Raw genomic sequence first — 21,173 nt, 5'->3', positions numbered from 1 at the left:
GTGGTGTGGTGCTAACGCGAAGAGTGTAAACATCTTTGCGGACAGTAAAATTGCCATAAGGATAATAACAACCAGGACGGTAAGTTCACGAACAGTCTTCCAGTGTAGACGATGCAGTGACGATAGGAAACCTGGAAGGAAGGGAAGAGGTTTCCGATCGGATACCTGAGATGATACCAGACGAAGCACTGTTGCCAGCGGCACATTCTTGGATTGACGGAATTGCGGACAGTAACATTGCCATAAGGATAATAACAACAAGGACAGTAAGGTCACGAACAGTCTTCCAGTGTAGACGATGTAGTGACGATAGGAAACCTGGAAGGAAGGGAAGAGGTTTCCGATCGGACATCTGAGATGATACCTGACGAAGCACTTTTGCCAGCGGCACATTCTTGGATTGACGGAATCCTAGTAGTAGCCATCTAGAAGACCATGTTACACGGCTGGATCCAAGCTAGAGGACACCCAGGCCCACTAGAGATGCTACAGTGGGCCTGGGGGTCTACATTGAGGACCCAGGGACTGAGATCTGTTTTACACTGCCTGACCATAATACGTTCATACAGGTGGAGATCCGGGCGATCATGGAATGCGTGAGGTGGTGTGGTGCTAACGCGAGAACGTCGAGTGTAAACATCTTTACGGACAGTAAAGTTGCCATAAGGACAATAACAAGCAGGATGGTAAGGTCGCGAACAGTCTTGGAGTGTAAGAAGGAGATTAACGCCTTCTCTGAGGATGGCAAAATCCGCATCGTTTGGGTGCCGGACTAAGCGTTAATGAAAGGACAGACGATTTGGCAGTGAAGGCCAGAAGACTGCCTTAAATAAACTTGGTTAACCCCAAAGCCTTTCGGGTCGACGCAGTCCGAGTTGAGGAAGTGGGCGATAAATGCGCATGCAACCCAGTGAAACAGCAAAACGGTCGGTAGTAGGGCGAAAATCCTATGGGGGGATCTAGATCATGATCTAGACGAGGCTATTACCAGACATGAACCAACTTGGTTCATGTCTGGTATTGTATGCGGATGTGGTATGGAAAGCAATTAAGGATTTTATAAGTAGCACGGAATTGCTAACTTCGATTTTCTTTTTCCTATTACTTTGAGGTGGATACCTATATGATGTACTTATACGATTTTATCCTTTAAGTAGTCGCAATGTTTTGGGTTAAAATGACTTCTGAAATATATGCCAAAGCCGAACCGTAAGAAGGTTTATTATTAACTTACATACAACAAATAAAAATGAACTAAGTTCGACCGGGCCGCACATTTTGCATCCAATTCCAGCCAAATCGTATGAAAACTAAGGCTTCTAAGAACTCAAGAAGCCAAATCCGGGGATCGGTCTACAAGACGGATATATCAATTTATATATTGATTCAAATCATACTTGGCACGGATATTGGAAGTCGGAGCAGAAGTCTTTGCCCCACATCAGTTGAAAGGTGAGGTTTCTAGGGGCTAAAGAAGCCAAATGCGGGGATCGGTTTATAAGGGGATATATCAGTTTATATACCGATCCGGATCATACTTGCCTCAGATGTTGGAAGTCATAACAGAAGTCCTTGTGGCAAATCGGTTGAAAATTGAGGCTTCTAGGGACTCAAGAGGTCAAAATTGCGGCTTCAAGGGGCTCAAGAAATCGAATCGGGAGAATGGTTTATATGGGACCTATAGCAGGTTATAGACCGATTTGCACCGTACTTGCCACAGTTGTTGGAAGTCATAACGTGGTCATAATGTGGTGTTCACATGCAAAAATTTCAGCAAAATTGGACAAAAATTGCGGCTTCGAGGGACTCAAGAAATCAAATCGGGAAATCAGTTTATATGGGAGCTATATCAGATTATAGACCGATTTTGACAATACTTGGCACAGATGTTGGAAGTCATAAAGGAACACCATATGGACAAATTTCAGCAAAACCGGATACAAATTGAGGTTTCTAAGGGCTCAAGAAGTCAAATCGGGAGATCGGTTTATAAATCTGAACCGATATTTCCCATTTGCAAACTCCAATAACGTACATCAATAAGAAGTATCTGTGCAAAGCGGCTAGCCTTACGCGTTCGACCGCTATCGTGATTTCAACAGACCGATGGACGGAAGGACATGGCTAGATCGACCCTGAATGTCGAGACAATCAAGAATATGTATACTCTATGGGGCCTTAGACGAATATTTCGAGGTGATGCAAACGGAATGAATAGATTAGTATACCCCCATCCTATGGTGATGGGTATAAAAAGGCAATAACAGACCACTTTTCTTGCTGTTTTTTATCTTGGCCTCATTGAAATTCTTTTTTTTTTTTGATTGTTCAGCCCAGCACAAAGCAATCCATTGATATCCAATGAGATTGCTCAATTTCCAGCGATTGTTCGTTTAGCCATCATTTTAGTCGGAGTTTGTTAACCCTTTCAAGCATATAATTTGATTGCCTTCAAGTATGCTTCAATGTGTGAGAGGTTTGTATGGTTTTTTTCTCCACTCTCCACTCACAAAAGGACCTCTTAAACCATCATTCAATTTGGTTTACTTTTGCTTATTGTCAACATTTTCACACCATCACCGCTACGCCAAAGTGATAAGCGCTGTGAAAGGACATTTGGTGTCACTGCTAAAGGATAAGGCGTAACGTTCTATTGACATTTGCATGTTGCCAAAACGTTGTGTCTACTCAAAGGGGCAAAGAACCCCAGCCACAAATAAGGTTGTGTTTACCAAGCGATGGATGGATGGTCTTTTTGCTTTCTTTAGACTGGGGGGAATACAAAAAAAAAAAAATACAGACTTAAAAAACATTGTAAATATTTCAAGCCTCACAGTGCACTTGAATTCCTTCGAAATCGACCAAAATACAAAAAAAGAAACCTCTCAGCATCGTTCACCGGCAAAGCTTCTGCTGCCATGGTTGATTTTGTGGGTTTCTCGGTTAAATATGTCCAAATCCCCAATGACGTTTTCTTACAAAGAGGAAAACCAAACAGAAAGAAAAAAACGCCATCCTTTGTGAGAAGGCAAAGGACCTAAAAAAAGACAATGCACCTTGGAGAAAAGTAAACATAGCTAAAGCACACAGCGAAGGGTTATTTTCAAAAACAACAACAGCAACCAACAACTTTCTCATGGCAAAACAAAAAGTTTAACAAAAACAAACTACTTTTCCCCAAATGACACCACTAAGAAGTGGGAAACTTTCCCCCCTTCATTTGAATATTTTGCTCGCCTTGAACCAGAAACCCATTGATGGCGGTTTAATGTCCATTTGTATGGAATTTCAAAAAGTCGTTAAGAGCTAAACGTTGTCTGAGGTCTTTAAGGTAAGCTAAGCACATGGAAAGTCCTTAAAAGAGAAGATAAAAGGAAAGGAAAGGAGTCTTCGCAAGTTTAAAAACATTTTTCCAAAATGTTAACGAAAAGTTTAAACAACATTTTATACACTACCACCGGACACGATAAGCATCATTGGGGAATTTCTTAAAATTTATGATAATCCACATGTGTTTAATCACAATGGAACTCAAGCAAGTTCGGCCTTTAAAGTGGTTGATTTAAATAACGAATTGTTTGTGGTGTAATAATTTGATAAAATGCTAAATTGGATCTACTTTCAGCCAAACAGTTATGGACATACACCTAAGCCAGTAATCGGCTTGTTGTGCGCTCTAAAAACTATGAAGTAACCTCTAAAAAGAAAATTCTGAGTTAGGAGTCCTTAAAATCCTTAATTGTTTTCAATACCACTCCCCCAAGTTGGTTCATGTCTGATATTGTGTCTCCACCCAAGTACCGGTTGTTGCTGTTGTTGTAGCAGTTTATTGATTCTGTTGAGTGTCAAGACCCAGGAACTGTGCGACTAAGATGGGGTGCGTTCACAGGGATCTGGGTCTGAGTCGAGTGGGTCTGGCCGGGCAGTTAAAGAGGTGACGTGTATCGTGCGGTCCCTGGTTACAATCGGGACATACATCTTGCACGTCGGCATCAATCCTAGCTCTGTGGCAATTGAGGCGGCTGCATCTGCCGGAAGACCGGTATCTGTTGGACGCGATAGCCGAGCAATGACAAAGAAAATGCTCCAACGTCTCATCATCTTCCCCGCATGCCCTACACATACTATCACTTACAGCACCGATTTTACATAAATGAGCTCGTAGTCCTATGTGTCCCGTTATCATACCAATAGCTATACTGACCTCCCTCTAGCTTACTCTCAGTAATAGCCTCATCTTCTTACGATCCGGATACCCCCATAGGATTTTCGCCGTCCTACCGACCATTTCGCTGTTCCACAATGTTGCATGCGCATTCGTCGCCCACTCCATTAACTCGGTCTGCGTCGTGCCGAAAGGCTTTGGGTTAACCAAGTTTATTGACGGCAGTCCTCTGGTCCTCTTCACCGCCAAATCGTCTGCCATTTCATTTACTTACTCCGTTATGGGCCGGCACCAAAACGATGCGGATTTTGCCATCCTCAGAGAAGGCGTTAATCTCCTTCTTACACTGCAAGACTGTTCGTTACCTTACCGTCGTGGTTGTTATTGCCCTTATGGCACCACACCACTTCACGCATTCCATGATCGCCCCGATCTCCGCCTGCAGGACCGTATTATAGTCAGGCAGTCTAAAACAGATCTCAGTCCCTAGGTTATCAATGTAGACCCTCAGGCCCACTGTAGCATCTCTAGTGGGCTTGGGGGTCCTCTAGCTTGGATCCATCCGTGTAACATGGTCTCCAAATACTAGAGTTCCGTCAATCCAAGAATGTGCCGCTGGCAACATTGCTTCGTCAGGAATCATCTCAGGTATCCGATCGGACACCTCTTCCCTTCCTTCCAGGTTTCCTATCGTCACTGCATCGTCTACACTGCAAGACTTTTCGTGACCTTACCGTCCTGCTTGTTATTATCCCTATGGCAATTTTACTCTCCGCAAAGATGTTTTCACTCTTCGCGTTAGCACCACACCACCTCACTCATTCCATGATCGCCCGGATCTCCGCCTGTATGACCGTATTATGGTCAGGCTGTCTTAAACAGATTTAAGTCCCTGGGTTGTCAATGTAGATCCCCACGCCCACTGTAGGACCTCTAGTGGGCTTGGGGGTCCTCTAGCTTGGATCCATCCGTATAACATGGTCTTCCAGATGGCAATACTAGAGTTCCGTCAATCCAAGAATGTGCCGCTGGCAACAGTGCCTCGAACTCGACCTCAGGGTTCATCTCAGGTATCCGATCGGAAACCTATTCCCTTCCTTCCAGGTTTCCTGTCGTCGCCTAGATTATACCGCGATGGTATGAGCTGCTCCCATCCTCAATTCATTCTCCCATCGCCTTAAGTCTCATAGCCGCAGTGGCTGCCTCACACTTACTCTGTATGTCAATAGGTCGTATATCTAGAATAGTTTCCAGTACCCTAGTGGGCGTGGTCCTCATCGCTCCGCCTATGCCAAGACAATATGTTCTCTGAACCTGTTGTATAGTCCTTATGTTGCACTTTCTCTCCATAGCAGTCCACCAAACTACTGAGGCGTAAGTAAGTAAGTAAGTCTTATCACGCTCCTGTAGAGCCAGTGGACTATCCTCGGATTCAGGCCCCATTTCGAGCCTACAGCCCGTCTACATAGTGCCCAACATCTGTGAGCCTTCTCAGTATGCTCCTGATAGTGACACTTCCAATTCAGTTACTGTCCAAGATCACACCTAAGTATTTGAACTTGTCAGATATCTAAATCGTCTTATTGAAGAAACGTGGTGAGTTTAATGGGCCCACATTCGTCTTCCTCGTGAACAGGCATATTCCAGTCTTCTCTGGGTTAGCATTGAGACCTCTGGGTCTAGCCCAGTCATATGCCATATGAAATACCCTTTCGGCCCTTCTGCATAGCTGGTTCGGATCCTTACCCCTTAGAAGTATTGGGTTGCCCAAAAAGTAATTGTCGGTAATATAGTCGGCGTTGACAAATTTTTTCAACGGCTTGTGACTATGTAATTGCATTCTTTCTTCTGTCAGTTATCAGCTGTTACTTTTAGCTTGCTTTAGAAAAAAAGTGCGCGAAATTTTGTTTACATTTGTTTGTTTGGCGTCAATTTTAATATGGGTACCACATGTATTGAAAGAAAAGAAGGTTATGCTGTCTGTTTGGTGGGATTGGAAGAGTGTGGTATATTTTGAGCTGCTTCCAAGGAACCAAACGATTAACTCGGATGTTTACTGTCAACAATTGGACAAATTGAATAAAGCCATCAAGGAGAAGCGACCAGAATTGGTCAATCGTAAAGGTGTCATATTCCACCAGGACATCGCTAGACCGCACACATCTTTGGTCACTCGCCAAAAACTGAGTGAGCTTGCCTGGGAACTTTTGATGCATCCACCATATAGCCCTGACCTTGCACCATCAGACTTCCAATTATTTCGATCTTTGCAGAACTCCTTAAATGATAAAACTTTCGGCAATGGCTATAAAATCGCACTTGGTTCAGTTTATTGCAGATAAAGGCCAGAAGTTCTATGAGCGTGGAATACTATCTGATGCTGAAGAATCTGATCTACTTTACATCTGTCCTCAACCTGTCTTTTAAAACTGTTATAGTTCGAGATGTCTGAAAGATGGGCAGAGTGATTCTACTATTGAAGACTGTAAAGGACCCGAGCAAAAGGGAGTCGTATAGACCGATCTCCTTTCTCGCACCAGTAGCCCAGACCCTTGAGGGAGTACTCTTACCGAGCCTCGTTAGAGAATTTCCATTTGCCGGGCATCAGCATGGATTTCGAAGACTGCATAGTACAACAACAGCTTTGCATGTCATCGCCACATACAATTGCCGTGGCTTCAAACAGCCCAGGCCACGCGATGGTATGGTCCTCGTAGCACTGGACCTATCGAAAGCATTCGACACGGTCAGCCATGGTAAACTATTTAAGGACATCGCCAACATGTCCCTCCAGCCAACGCTAGGTTTCGAATTATCTGTGTGGTCGCCAGTCATTTGTAGAACTTAGGGATGAGAAGTAGAAGCACCTCAGAATAAAACAAAGAGTTCCTCAAGATCCTCCTGGACGCACCCCATCTTAGTCGCAGAGTTCCTGGATCTGGATACTCAACAGAAGAAAAATAGAAAACAAGAACAACGAAGTTAAGATCGTCATCTAGAGCAAAATCGTGAAAGGCGCTGGGCATCAAAAACATTTCCAATCTAATGCTGAAGAACCAGGATGGCCATGGTTCTCAACCTGTTTCTCTTTGTCCGAAAAATGGGCAGGATGAACTCGATACAGGAGCCATATACAGATTTGAGCAAGGGAGAAACGTACAGACCGATATCCCTTTTATCGCCAGTCAAAAGGTCATAAAGATACAGCGGGACTTTTATAGACGGCGATACGGAGAGCAACTGCAAAAACTCAGTTTGAGTCTATCTTCGGAATTGTTTTGACAAAGCAAAACACTGATAACCTTTCCAAAGATGTTCTTTGCATCTCCTAGTCTCACATGTAATATATATGGATCGGGCCGCAGCTTTCTTCTTCAGACCTCCTCAGTTTCTTCAGGACTCAACCCACGCCGAGTAGGCGTGCAAAACAGTAATCGTGCTATGCACGAAATCCATGCTGATTTTCCGAATATGGACATTTTTCAACGAGGCTTGGAAGCTGTAGTGTCTCAAGGGTCTTGACTACAGGTTAGAGAAGCAAAATCGATCTACACAATTCTCACCTGATTGAGTCCTACCCAGACTTCAATAGCCGAACTAATTTGTAATTTTTCAGACATCGGGAGCTATAAGAGTGGTTAGAAACAAGTTGAGCACCCAGGTCAGATACTGGACTCTCGGTAAATCCTGATTCTTCAGCTTAAGTATAAAGAGTCTATTAGGGCCCAGTTGAGAATTAGCAGCTGAATGTGAGAGTTGACGGTTTAACGATTCTGATCACCAACTATCCAAAAAAAACTGTTGCTTTACAGGTCCTTCACACATGCTGCTACAATGTGTGACGAAATCAGAAGAAGAACAAGATCCCAGATGGGATTATATGGCAGCTATATCAAGTTATGTCCCGATTTGCGCCAACTTCTCTCAGTTATTGGAATTCATAACAAAACACCTCTTGCAAAATTTCAGCCAAATCGGACGAGAATTGCGCCCTCTAACGGCTCAAGAAGTCAAGACCCAAGATCGGTTTATATGCCAACCTACACTAATAAAAAGTATGTGTGCAAAATTTCAAGCGGCTAGCTTTACTCCTTCGAAAGTTAGATTGCTTTCGACAGACAGACGGGCGTACGGACGTACATGGCTAGATCTGAGACTTAAATGGCATGACGATCAAGAATATATATACTTTATGCGGTCTCAGACGCTTATCTCGAGGTGTTACAAACAGAATGACGAAATTAATATACCTCCCTCCTATGGTGGAGGGTATAAAAGAATTACGGCTCTCAAGTCACTTGGGATGCAGACCAAAAAACTTTGTTGAAGCGCATTTATTCGGTCAGTAGCGACCACAACAGTGACAGTGTGAACTCACAGGAATGATAAGATGCAGGTCTGGTAGAATGCTGCTTTACGAACTGCAACAGTATTATCAGTTCTCATGTGGACCACCCACTTTAAGAGATAGAGATTCTTAATGTGCCAAAACAAAAACAGAATATTCTGGTGTATTATCACAGCAGACACTCAAATCACCATTAGGTCGATAGCCAATCACCGCCAGAGACGTCAAGTAAGGCCTTGAGATTTAGAACGAAAAGTCTAGCGCTACAAAACCTCTAGATCAGGCATCGTATTAAGCGTTTCTTTTTAGCCTTATAACAACTAACAAAGGAAAACCGTTCTTCGAGATCATCCTCTGCCCATAGAACCGTCTAAAGGTGGTTCTACAGAGCAAGAGGTTCACCGGGTCTAGACAGCATTCCTACAGAAACAATAGCAGAAGCGGAGAATAGGAACCGTGTGAATGTGGTCCTCGAAGATCGGACGTCACCCATTAAACCTGAAAAAATTAACCTCTCCCGGCAAGTCAGAGTAGTTCTGGCTCAATAGCTCTGACAGATGGAGCCACGTCAACTTCTACAGAGCTAGGATTGATGCCAATGTGCGGAATGAGTGTCCCGATTGTGATTATGGACTTCATCACACATACACCTGTTTAACTGCCCAGCCAAACCTACTCAACTCAGACCCAGATTTCTCAGGACGCACCCAACCTTGCAAATGCAAATTTGCCCATGAACACTCCATTAAGGAACAGGGGCAAACTTCTCATATATCAATGAGTGCTGTGCAATTCAAATTTTAATCTGAATGATAAGGGACCTCCGTTTTATAGCCAAGTCCGAACGGAGTGCCGTAGTACGACACTTCTTTGTGGAGAAGTTTTTACATGACTGTCATACCAAATGATACAGTACCTCCCAAATGTCGCCAGCATTAGGAGGGGATAACCACCGCTGAAAATTTTCATGATGTTCTCGCCAGGATTCGGACTCAGGCGTTCAGCGTCATAGGCAGACATGCTAACCTCTGCGCTATGCTGGCCTCAACCTAAGTCGCAGAAATACTGAATCTAAATATTTCGCAGAACCAGACAGCCGAAAGATAGAACAAAAAAAACGGCTTTTCCTGGTGTGTGTTTAGGCCACCGAATACCTTACGAGTCAGACCCAGCTGTCATTTGGCAAAAATAATTTTTAAAACATAATGCAAAATCCTTATTTTCATTATAAAGCTAAATTTTTGTTCATAACATTAAATTAAAGGGTGATTTTTTTGAGGTTAGGATTTTCATGCATTAGTATTTGACAGATCACGTGGGATTTCAGACATGGTGTCAAAGAGAAAGATGCTCAGTATGCTTTGACATTTCATCATGAATAGACTTACTAACGAGCAACGCTTGCAAATCATTGAATTTTATTACCAAAATCAGTGTTCGGTTCGAAATGTGTTCATTCACCGTAACGTTGCGTCCAACAGCATCTTTGAAAAAATACGGTCCAATGATTCCACCAGCGTACAAACCACACCAAACAGTGCATTTTTCGGGATGCATGGGCAGTTCTTGAACGGCTTCTGGTTGCTCTTCACTCCAAATGCGGCAATTTTGCTTATTTACGTAGCCATTCAACCAGAAATGAGCCTCATCGCTGAACAAAATTTGTCAAAATTTCGAACCGAACACTGATTTTGGTAATAAAATTCAATGATTTGCAAGCGTTGCTCGTTAGTAAGTCTATTCATGATGAAATGTCAAAGCATACTGAGCATCTTTCTCTTTGACACCATGTCTGAAATCCCACGTGATCTGTCAAATACTAATGCATGAAAATCCTAACCTCAAAAAAATCACCCTTTATATGAGTTTTATTTCTCCTTCAAACTCACACATCCAAACAAACACCCTTTATAACAAAATTAACTTTAAAAATCCTCAGTTCTACCTTTCCGATAAAAAAAATTACTTAACTGAATATCGCACACAAAATAACGTATTGCAACCTTTTTTAGCCTTGGCAACCCTATACAGTTTCTTATTTCCATTGATAACAAAATGTGTTTTATACAGTACATTAGAACCACACAGCTGTGTGCAGTTTGGTATGGCCACACTGGGCTGATTCTTTTTTAAATTCTAGTTGAACTTACCTTCCATTAACACTCATTTTCTTCCACACACACAATTTCATCAGCTAATTAATTTTTCACTTCACTTCACATGATTGGAGGGTTTAACACAACTAGTATTTACAATACAAATCACTTCACATTGTTTATAATGTTTGATTAAAATTAAATATATTTCAGCGCTTCAACGGCCCGCACATCGGCAGCTACACTGACAAACTAACTGCGGCTGAACAGCTGTTCGCATAGCGCATGTTCAATTCCAATCAGAAAAAGAAGGCGAGTGTGTTTTTATATAAAGGCGTTGCCATCAGGCAATTGAAAGGCCGCCAGCAACAGAGTGAACCGTTGATAGAAAGTCATTAGTTTTATTAAAGTATGACATTTGTCTTGGTCAAATAATCCAAAAGACAACTTTTGTTTTATCATTTACCATCTTGGCATACGAATTCCACAACTTTTCCTTTGCTGAAACAAGAGAATTTTTAACGCCTTTCATTACTTTACGTTAGCGGATTGCTTATTTAAGTTTGTTGGTTGACTCTGTAGTCTTTTAGTGATTTGCCGGTTGAAAGTGCGAAACAAACAAAAGAATTCTTGAACAAATTCGCGAAATTACGAAAGTATTCTTAATCGAAGAGTGTTTTGTGTAAGATAGTGCTATAATTAAAAAGTGAAACTCTTGTCACCATGACCCAAGACATAATGATGAGCAGCGAAGAGGCAGTGCCTGTAAGCGACACCTCTTCCAGCAAACAATTGCAGCAGTTTTGTTTGTTGGCCAAAACGGCTCATGGTGCTGCCATTCTGGAGTTGATCAAACAAGTGCTGGAAGCTCCAGGTGTCTATGTTTTTGGCGAACTGCTAGTAATGCCCAATATACAAGAGGTGGGATGCGTAAATTACGCTTTTTATGCCTTGCTTGTTCCTATAGTTGTTGTTGTTTTCATCTTTGCTTTTTTTCTTATTTATTTTTAGCTCAAACAAGGTGACAATGTGAAATACTACAACACATTGCATTTATTTGCTTATGGCACCTACAAACAATATCGCCAAAAACCCGAAGACTACTTGGAGTTGACAGCCGGCATGCAAAAGAAATTGCAGCATTTGACCATTGTCTCATTGGCCATACAAAATAAATGTATACCCTATGACATGTTGTTGGAAGAATTGGATATTGATAATGTACGTCATCTGGAGGATGTCATAATCGAGGCTATATATGCAGGTGAGTAGGTGGAAGGGAACACACATACATATTTAATTGGTGATAGTTGAAACTTGAATAGGACCAATTTCGAAAGTCGTCAAGCTTTTTCCCCGAGACAAATTTGCATTGATGCTGCAGACGGGTAAACGAGTAAATATTCTGGAAATTTTGCTCTAACAGCTAGAAGATCTATTAACAGATTCCATACTCAGTCCAATATCGCAACTGGATTTTCTAAGCCACTATGCCATAATCGAAGGTAATGAACTTCCCACGGGATTGCTGTGAGCACGACACAGGCTGGAACATTGAGATCCGATCTGTGTGGTGCTCTGCTGTCACGAGAAGCTTAGCTGCGAATGGTCCATACGGAGTAACTGCAATGGCAGTCGCGGACAATCAGCAGTATCGAGCAGAGAGTCTCAGTGGGAGGCCGGGCAGCCCCGGTTCTTGCACAAATACTGAGTGCCTACGATACTCGATATGCCAAGGCAAGTTATTGGCAAGTTATTTAAATAACCAATGGCCAATCTGTTTCAACATAAAACATGTTTTTGTACATACTTGTCCTTTAATTGGCTATGACAGAACATTTGTTCCACTAATCGAACGTAGAATATCGTTCCAAGCTTCTCGATCTCCTGCGCTCATTCTAAAATCTCTGACACCAAGTTTCTAGGTGTCCCCAACACTTGATCTTTCCATCGGGCTTTTGGTTTTCCCGGTTTGCGTGTACCACCGTGTTTGCCTTCAAAAGACTTCTTTGTTGGAGCTTCTTCATCCATTCTGACAACATGACCTAGCCAACGCTATAATAAATACAACCTTGTATTTTGATGCATGTAACAATGCTATAGTCGTCATACAGCTCCTGGTTCATACGTCGCCTATATCTTCCATTAACGCAAACTGGCTTTGAACGTAAAGGAATACGAAAGCGGGTTTGTAGTCAAAAAAGAGATGGTAAGTGTTGATTTGGCCTTCTCGGGTGCGTTCTTCTAGCCCGATTGCGCAGATTAGCTGATGGACATAGTATGCTGAGGTTCCAATTATCGGTTATGCGTTCTTCTTGCCCGATTGCGCAGATAAGCTGATGCATACGCCTTATCAGCGTGTCGCCTCCGGTCTTCAATAGTTCAGCGGGTAAACCGCTGCTGCCTTGTTGTTCTTTAGTCGGTTCACTGCTACCTGGATCTCATTCTGACTAGGAGGTAAACATTCAATACCATCATCATCGTATCCTCTTCGCCGCCAACGTCGGATACTAGCAGAAAGTCCTTTCCATATCCTCAGCATGTTATCAGTTTCAGTTACCAGATTTCCTTCTTTGTCTCTGCAGGAGGATGTGCCTGCACCAAAGCCATCGGTTTGATGTTTAATTCTTTGGTAGAATTTTCGGACTTCATTCTGACTCCTGTACAACTCAATTCGCTCACACTCACGTTTTTCCACTTCCTTTTTTTTCTGCGGAATAGACATTTCTCCTCTCTTCTTTTCTCTCGATACCTATACGCCGCATTCTTGGCTTCAGTAGCATCTCGACACTCTTGGTCGTACCATGGGTTTCTTGGAGGTGGCTTCCGGTACTCAAGTACGGATTTTGACAGTGGTCATATTTTCTCTCTAGGCGCTCGTAGAAAATATCCTTGTGGCCAGCCCCTCATCCACCGGAGTAATGCTGGAGACAAGGTGTTTCCGTTTCCAAATAACCACAAATCCACAGCCAAATTCATAACTCGTGCTATGGCAGCTATAGTATAGTTCGTCACCTTTTGGTGTTGTAGGGACGCCATTCTCAGTCCATTGCACTTCCTGTAAGGCGGTAATATCTGCCTTGTACTTCTCTAATACATCCGCCACCTCGTATACTGCACCTTCTCTATAAAGAGTGCGGACACTCCAGGTGCAGATCCTCAAATCATGGTCCTTTTTTCGTTTGCGTGGGTCGTCAGCGATGGGGGTGTCCGTTTTTTTTATTCCTTTGTTTCTTATAGTTTTCCGGGAGCGGTATACTGGCCCATTTGTGAGGAACTATGTCATGCATGGAAGCCATGTTAAATATTCTCTCCATAAAGGTGTGGCACTGCGGCACGCCGTTATGACTCGGCTATAAAAAGGATGCCCCTTATCATTGAACTTGAATCGGAAAGCACTCACTGATATGTGAAATGTTTGCCCCCGTTCCTTTATGGAATGTTCATGGGCAAATTTGTATTTGATATACAATTGGTGCAGAAGAATTTGCGATTGCTACTTCCATGCCAAATGTTACTGATTGTGGCATTTCAAATATAACTTTTCATGTGATTCTTCTTAGCACAAAGAGATTTTATGCAATCAAAGATGCAAATAATTCTACTCAAATGAATTTTCCATTGTTTTTACAGTAGATTTGCAATTACAGTTTTCGATTGTTTTGTGTGTGGCACGCATTCAAGGCTAGTATATCTGAACTCACACATTGTATCACCCAGAACCACGAAGCTTAAGGCCACGGATGCATAAGCATGCTAAATATACGAGCTATGCGTTATTGTGAAAATTTATTAGAGCGCGCATAAATCCAATGAACATGCTGCTGCTGCATATCATCAATCATCGACTCACAAAGCACAAAGTATTTGTAAAATTAAATTAAATTCTCTTTTATCGCTACAAAACTAGATTCACCATCTCCAAAGGATATTGTATTTGTCAATTTGTGGCAAACACATGTTAACAGCTGCAAATTCGATTTCATATTGATATACTATCAATAATGAATGAAATGCGAGGAGCCCATAAAAAGGATGAGAGAAATTTAAACAAATTGAGAATATCATTTAAGTTGATGTTCTTACCTACACAATATGCTGCATAAGCTACACAATATACTCCAAAAGGATTTGAAAGCCAAATAAGAGAAAACGCAAAATTTTTAATTATAAAACTCTGCGATTTGTTTCGAATTGTTAGGGCTCTATTTCCCGGATGATGTCCTTAAATGAAAGGATGAAATAAATTTAGTTTAGAGAAACAAATGCCAAATTTAAGGCCTCGAGCTTGTGTTTTAATCAATACAATAAAATTTTAATTATTTTTAAGCTAATAAAATATTTCAATTACCGCCGGTGTCCGTCTTCAGGGAATTTCAAGTTTGTTTAATAATACAAACTAACTTAATTTCCCTGAAGATGGTTAACGGCAGTGTTTGAAATGTTGGATTTTTTGTTGTTGTTGTTGTAATAGCCACATTTGCACGTGGAGGTAGAGATCCTCATCAAGCTCCTATAGTTCAGCAAACTCGTTCTGGCCCATAAGACCGATTGCCGCGGGAACATGATGGCCATTGGTTATTTTAAGGAGTCAGTAACTCGCCTTGTCATATCGAGCATCACAGGCACTCAGCATTTGACCAGAGCCGGTGCTGCTATTCCGAAGGAATATTCCAGTATCTGTAAACTGTGGACTCGCTTGGTAGCTCCCAGCTAAGCTTGTCATGTTAAAGATGAACCCCAGCAAAGCCGAAATGAGCTCAAAGTTCCAGCCTAGGATGGGGGTATACTAATTTCGTCATTCTGTTTGTAACTCCTCGAAATATTCCTTTGAAACCCCATAAAGTATATATATTCTTGATCGTCATGTCATTTAAAATCGATGTCCGTCCGTCTGTCTATCAAAACCACGCTAACTTTCGAAGGAGTAAAGTTAGCCGCTTGAAATTTCGCACGAATACTACTTATTAGTGTAGGTCGGTTGGGATTGTAAATGGGTCATATCGGTCCATGTTTTGATATAGATGTCATATAAGCCGATCTTGGATCTTGGCTTCTTGTGTGATAAGTGTGGTTCAAATCGGCCCATAACCTGATATAGGTGTCATATAAACAGATCTGGGGTCTTGATTTCTTCAGCCTCTAGAGGACGCAAATCCTCTACGATTTGACAAAAATCAAATTTTAAGAAAATTTTCTTGGAAAATCAAGTTTTCATAAATTTTTCAATGCCAATCAAATTTGTGCAAAAAAATTTCTGCTATATGAAATGTGGAAAATTTTCTGTAAAAATTATAATTTTCACAAGATTTTCAGTAAATAATTTTTAGAAATCTTCTTCTTATAAAGGGTGATTTTTTTGAGGTTAGGATTTTCATGCATTAGTATTTGACAGATCACGTGGGATTTCAGACATGGTGTCAAAGAGAAAGATGCTCAGTATGCTTTGACATTTCATCATGAATAGACTTACTAACGAGCAACGCTTGCAAACCATTTTCAGTGAATGGGCCCTAGAAAAGTTGGCAGAAAATCCGCTTTTTTATCGACAAATTTTGTTCAGCGATGAGGCTCATTTCTGGTTGAATGGCTACGTAAATAAGCAAAATTGCCGCATTTGGAGTGAAGAGCAACCAGAAGCCGTTCAAGAACTGCCCATGCATCCCGAAAAATGCACTGTTTGGTGTGGTTTGTACGCTGGTGGAATCATTGGACCGTATTTTTTCAAAGATGCTGTTGGACGCAACGTTACGGTGAATGAACACATTTCGAACCGAATACTGATTTTGGTAATAAAATTCAATGATTTGCAAGCGTTGCTCGTTAGTAAGTCTATTCATGATGAAATGTCAAAGCATACTGAGCATCTTTCTCTTTGACACCATGTCTGAAATCCCACGTGATCTGTCAAATACTAATGCATGAAAATCCTAACCTCAAAAAAATCACCCTTTATATAAAAATCAATTTGTGTTTGTTTGTTTGTCTGTGACCCCGTGGTGAAAATAGGGCATTATATTTTTTGATATCTGAAGGGGGGCGGACCCTCCCCCTTGCCCTTATTTTCAGAAACTCCCGATCTCGGAGGTAGGTGGTGCGATTTAAGCGAATTTTTGTGTGCTCCTTTATAGAAACCTAAAAAAAAATTTGGTATCCAAATTTCGGATGAGGTACCTAGGGGGGACGCCCCACTCCAAAACCTACCAAATATATGTATAGACCAATGACGACAATATGGGACTCAAATGAAAGGTATTTAAGAATAGAATACAAATCTGATATCAAAATGTGGGATCAAGTGTTTGGGGGACCACCCCAAACCCCCCAAAACACCCCTAAATCGGACATATATACCGACCATGGCAATATGGGACTCAACTGAAAGGTGTTTACGAGTTGAATACTCATCTGATATCATAATGTGCGACCAAGTGTTGGGGGGCCGCCCCTCCATAAAACACCCCCAAACAGGACTTATTTACTGACCATCGCAATATGGGGCTCAAATAGAAGATATTTGAGTGTAGAATATGAACATGATATCCAAATGTGGAACCAAGTGTTTTAGGGGCCACCTCTCCCCAAAAACACCCCCCAAAGAACACAATTTCACGATCATAGCAATATGGGGTTCAAATGAAAGTCCTTTGGAAGTACCGCACGAAACTGATATCAATATTCGGGCAAAAGTTTCTATGGGGCCAATACACCCCATAACACCACCCAAATAGGAAGTATTTGCTGATCATTGCAATAAGAGGTGCTTTAGAGTAGAATACGAAGCTGATATATAGTTTCAGAGAAAGTCACTAAATTGCCGCCCATCCCCGAAAATACCCCCCAAACCGGACCTGTTTGCCGACTATATAAATATGGGGTGCAAATGAAAGATATTTTGGAGTAGACCACGAATCTGATATCAATATTCGGCACCAACCATCTAGGGGACGTACCACCCCCATAACAACCCCCAAATAGGACGTATTTGCTCACCATGGCAATTTGGGTCTTAAAGAGAGTGGAGCTCTCCTGGAGCTCTAAATGAAATGTATTTGAGATTAGAAAACGAATTTGATATCCAACTTTGAGAGCAATGACAATATGGGGTTCAAATAAATAATATTTGAGAGTAGAGCACGATGCTTTTTTATTTTCAGGGCTAAGTGTTTGGAGGACAACCCTACTCCCCAAAACACACATAAATCGGACATATTTTCCGACCAGGTAAATGTGGGGCTCAAATAAAAATTATTGGGGAGTAGAGCACGAAATTGATATCCATTTTCGAGAAAAATTTTCTGGGGCTCTATCCCTTCCCAAAAACACCCCACAAACATCAATTATTTATTGGCCATCGTAATATGGGACTCAAGTATAGATATTTTGGAGTAGAATACGAATCTGATATCCAAATGTGCGACCATGAATTTGGGACACCGCAAAAACACCCATAAATCAGACATACATATTTAAAGGTAAGGTAAGGAAAAGTATTTGGGAGCAGATCACGAAATTCATACCCACATTCGGGACCACGTTTCCGGGGGTCCACATCACTCCCTAAAGCCACCAACCCAAAATCCCCATGAGAATATCGGGCTCAAATAAAGTCTCTTAAGAATGGAGTACATCTAACATTCAAACTCAAATGACCCTAAACCCTTTGAGCGAATTCATAAATCAGTAAAGATCATATGGAAATCAGATAAAGACATTTAAATTGTTTAACTGTTAGCCAAGCGATATACATACAAATACTATTTTCGTAGATATGGTATTTCACTAAAAGCTCTTTAATTGTCGAAAATAAATATTTAAAGGTTAATTTTGTTCCATATAAAGTAAAAGAAGTAGCCGCGGAGCGTCCCCAATTAAGCTAGTTTTCTATAAAAAATCAAAATTTTCGAAAATTTTCCATAAACTTTAATTTTCCGAAAACTTTTTATGAAAACCATGTATTTCGAAAATTTTCTGTGAAAATCTAATTTTCCGAAAATTGTTTATGAAAACAAATTTTCCGAGACTTTTTTTCGAAAACTATTTACAAAATTCAATTTTCCGAAAATTATCTGTAAAAATCAAATTTTTCGAAAATTTTCTGTGAAAATCAAATTTTCCGAAAATTTTCTTTGAAAATTAAATTTCCAAAAATGTTCTACGAAAATCAAATTTTCCGAAAATTTTCTATAAAAGTCCAATTTTTCGAAAATGTTCCATGAAAATCAAATTTTCCGAAAATTTTCCATGAAAATTAAATTTTCCGAAAATTTTCTATAAAAATCCAATTTTTCGAAAATTTTCTATGAAAATCAAATTTTCCGAAAATTTTCCATGAAAATCAAATTTTCCGAAAATTTTTTATAAAAATCAAGTTTTTCGACAATTTTCCATAAAAATCAAATTTTTCGAAAATTTTTCATGAAAATTAAATTTTCCGAAAATTATTTATAAAAATCAAATTTTCCGAAAATTTTCCGAAAATTTTCCATGAAAATCAAATTTTCCGAAAATTTTCTATAAACATCCAATTTTTCGAAAATGTTCTATAAAAATAAAATTTCTTGAAAATTTTCCTAAAATGTTCCATGAAAATCATAGAAATTTTCTATAAAATTTTTTATAAAAATCTAATTTTTCGAAAAATTTTTATGAAAATCAAATTTTCCTAAAATTTTCTATGAAAATCGAAATTTTCGAAAATTTTCTATGAAAATCAAAATTTTCGAAACTTTTTCATGAAAATCAAATTTTCCGAAAATTTTCTATAAAAATCCAATTCTTCGAAAATTTTTCATGAAAATTAAATTTTTCGAAAATTTTCTATAAAAATCCAATTTTTCGAAAATGTTCTATGAAAATCAATGTTTCCGAAAATTTTCCATGAAAATCAAATTTTTCGAAAATTTTCTATAAAAATCCAATTTTTCGAAAATGTTCTATAAAAATCAAATTTCTTGAAAATTTTCCGAAAATGTTCCATGAAAATCATAGAAATTTTCTATAAAATTTTTTATAAAAATCTAATTTTTCGAAAAATTTTTGTAAAAATCAAATTCTTTTCGAAAATGTTCTATAAAAATCAAATTTCTTGAAAATTTTCCAAGAACATCAAATTTTCCGAATATTTTCCATAAAAATCAAATTTTCTGAATATTTTCCATAAAAATTTAATTTTCAGAAAATTTTCTATAAAAATCCAATTTTTCGAAAATTTTCTATAAAAATCAAATTTTTTGAAAATTTTCCGAAAATGTTCCATAAAAATCTAATTTTCCGAAAATTTTCCATGAAAATCAAATTTTCCGAAAATTTTTTATAAAAATCAAATTTTTCGAAAAATTTCTATGAAAATCAAATTTTTCGAAAATTTTTCATGAAAATCAAAATTTCCGAAAATTTTTCATGAAAATTAAATTTTCCGAAAATTTTCTATAAAAATCCAATTTTTCGAAAATGTTCTAGTATGATATTCTAATTTTTCAAAAATGTTCTATAAAAATCAAATTTTCCGAAAATTTTCCATGAAAATTTAATTTTCCGAATATTTTCTATAAAAATCCAATTTTCGAAAATTTTCCATGAAAATCAAATTTTCCGAAAATTTTCCATGAAAATCAAATTTTCCGAAAATTTTCCATGAAAATCAAATTTTCCAACAAAATTTTATACAAATTAAATTTTCCAAAAATTTTCTTGCAAATCAAATTTTCCAAAATTTTTATGAAAAAAAAACAAATAAATTTTCGGAAAATTTTCTTCAAATTTCCCCTGAAATGTTTTCCCATGATTTGTTTTTGTTTTAATTTTTTTTTTTTTTTTTTCAATTTAAATTTTATCTATCTTATCCCAAAATCTTAAATTTCATTAAATTTGTCCTTAAAAATTCCATTTCGTTGACCAGAATTACAATAACTTTTGTTTGGACCCCACTCTCTCTGTTAGTTGCCTCTCTGAGATATTCATCGCAAAACTTGTATTTTGTACATAATCCAAGCAATGCTGGGATAATTACATTCATTCTCCATTAAAATGCGTTTGTGTGTTAACAAACTCTTCAGCTGTGCTGTAGTGGGTGGTCAGATGGTTGGCCCATTTGAATGTGCGTCGTCTAAGTGTCTTCCGATTATTGTCGCATTTATAGGATCCAAACTAAACAAAATCTGCCATCTAAAGAGGAATAAATGTGTACGTGTGAAAGTGTGGCCGGCGAACAACAACAGTATTGGGATTAGTGGGTTACTCCAGCAACAATTTCGTATAATTGTCGCTGCAAGTGTAACCAATTTAGTTGTTGTCACACAAAGGCACATAAAGTACGATGGGACACCCGACCAACATTATCACAGCCACTGAGTCCTAATGCTTTTTTTTTTTGGTTTCAGCTTTCAAGTGTGTCTACTTTCACAGCAGGCTCAACAATCAACATCGCCCGAAACTGTCCGAAAGATACAAGGGAGTAGAGCTAAGTGTAGGAGTATTGTCTTCCAGCAGGCACGTAGCGGAACAATAAATGCTTGTTACATGGAAGCCTTTGAAGATGAAAATGCTAGGTAGATAAGTTTTT

At 39.5% G+C, this 21,173-nt stretch overlaps 2 protein-coding genes across 2 annotated transcripts in view; one reads left to right on the top strand and one right to left on the bottom strand.

The window, feature by feature from the left end:
* The window catches only part of LOC106083451 (UNC93-like protein), a 362,273-nt gene extending 351,440 nt beyond the window's left edge, over positions 1 to 10,833 (bottom strand). Inside the window, exon 1 of the mRNA XM_059369267.1 lies at positions 10,664 to 10,833. The gene's annotated coding sequence lies outside the window, so the exon portion shown is untranslated. The remainder of the gene's footprint in view (positions 1 to 10,663) is intronic.
* A 270-nt stretch (positions 10,834 to 11,103) lies between these two features.
* LOC106089291 (COP9 signalosome complex subunit 7) overlaps positions 11,104 to 21,173 on the top strand; it is a 152,277-nt gene continuing 142,207 nt past the window's right edge. Inside the window, exons 1-2 of the mRNA XM_013255112.2 lie at positions 11,104 to 11,530; positions 11,621 to 11,873. Coding sequence (XP_013110566.1) covers positions 11,333 to 11,530; positions 11,621 to 11,873 — 451 coding nt within the window. The 5' untranslated portion in view covers positions 11,104 to 11,332. The remainder of the gene's footprint in view (positions 11,531 to 11,620; positions 11,874 to 21,173) is intronic.

Source organism: Stomoxys calcitrans, chromosome 5 (assembly GCF_963082655.1).
Source record: "Stomoxys calcitrans chromosome 5, idStoCalc2.1, whole genome shotgun sequence".
NCBI classification, from domain to species: domain Eukaryota; kingdom Metazoa; phylum Arthropoda; class Insecta; order Diptera; family Muscidae; genus Stomoxys; species Stomoxys calcitrans.
Note: the sequence above shows the minus strand (reverse complement) of the source record. Positions and strands in the feature narration are given on the sequence as shown.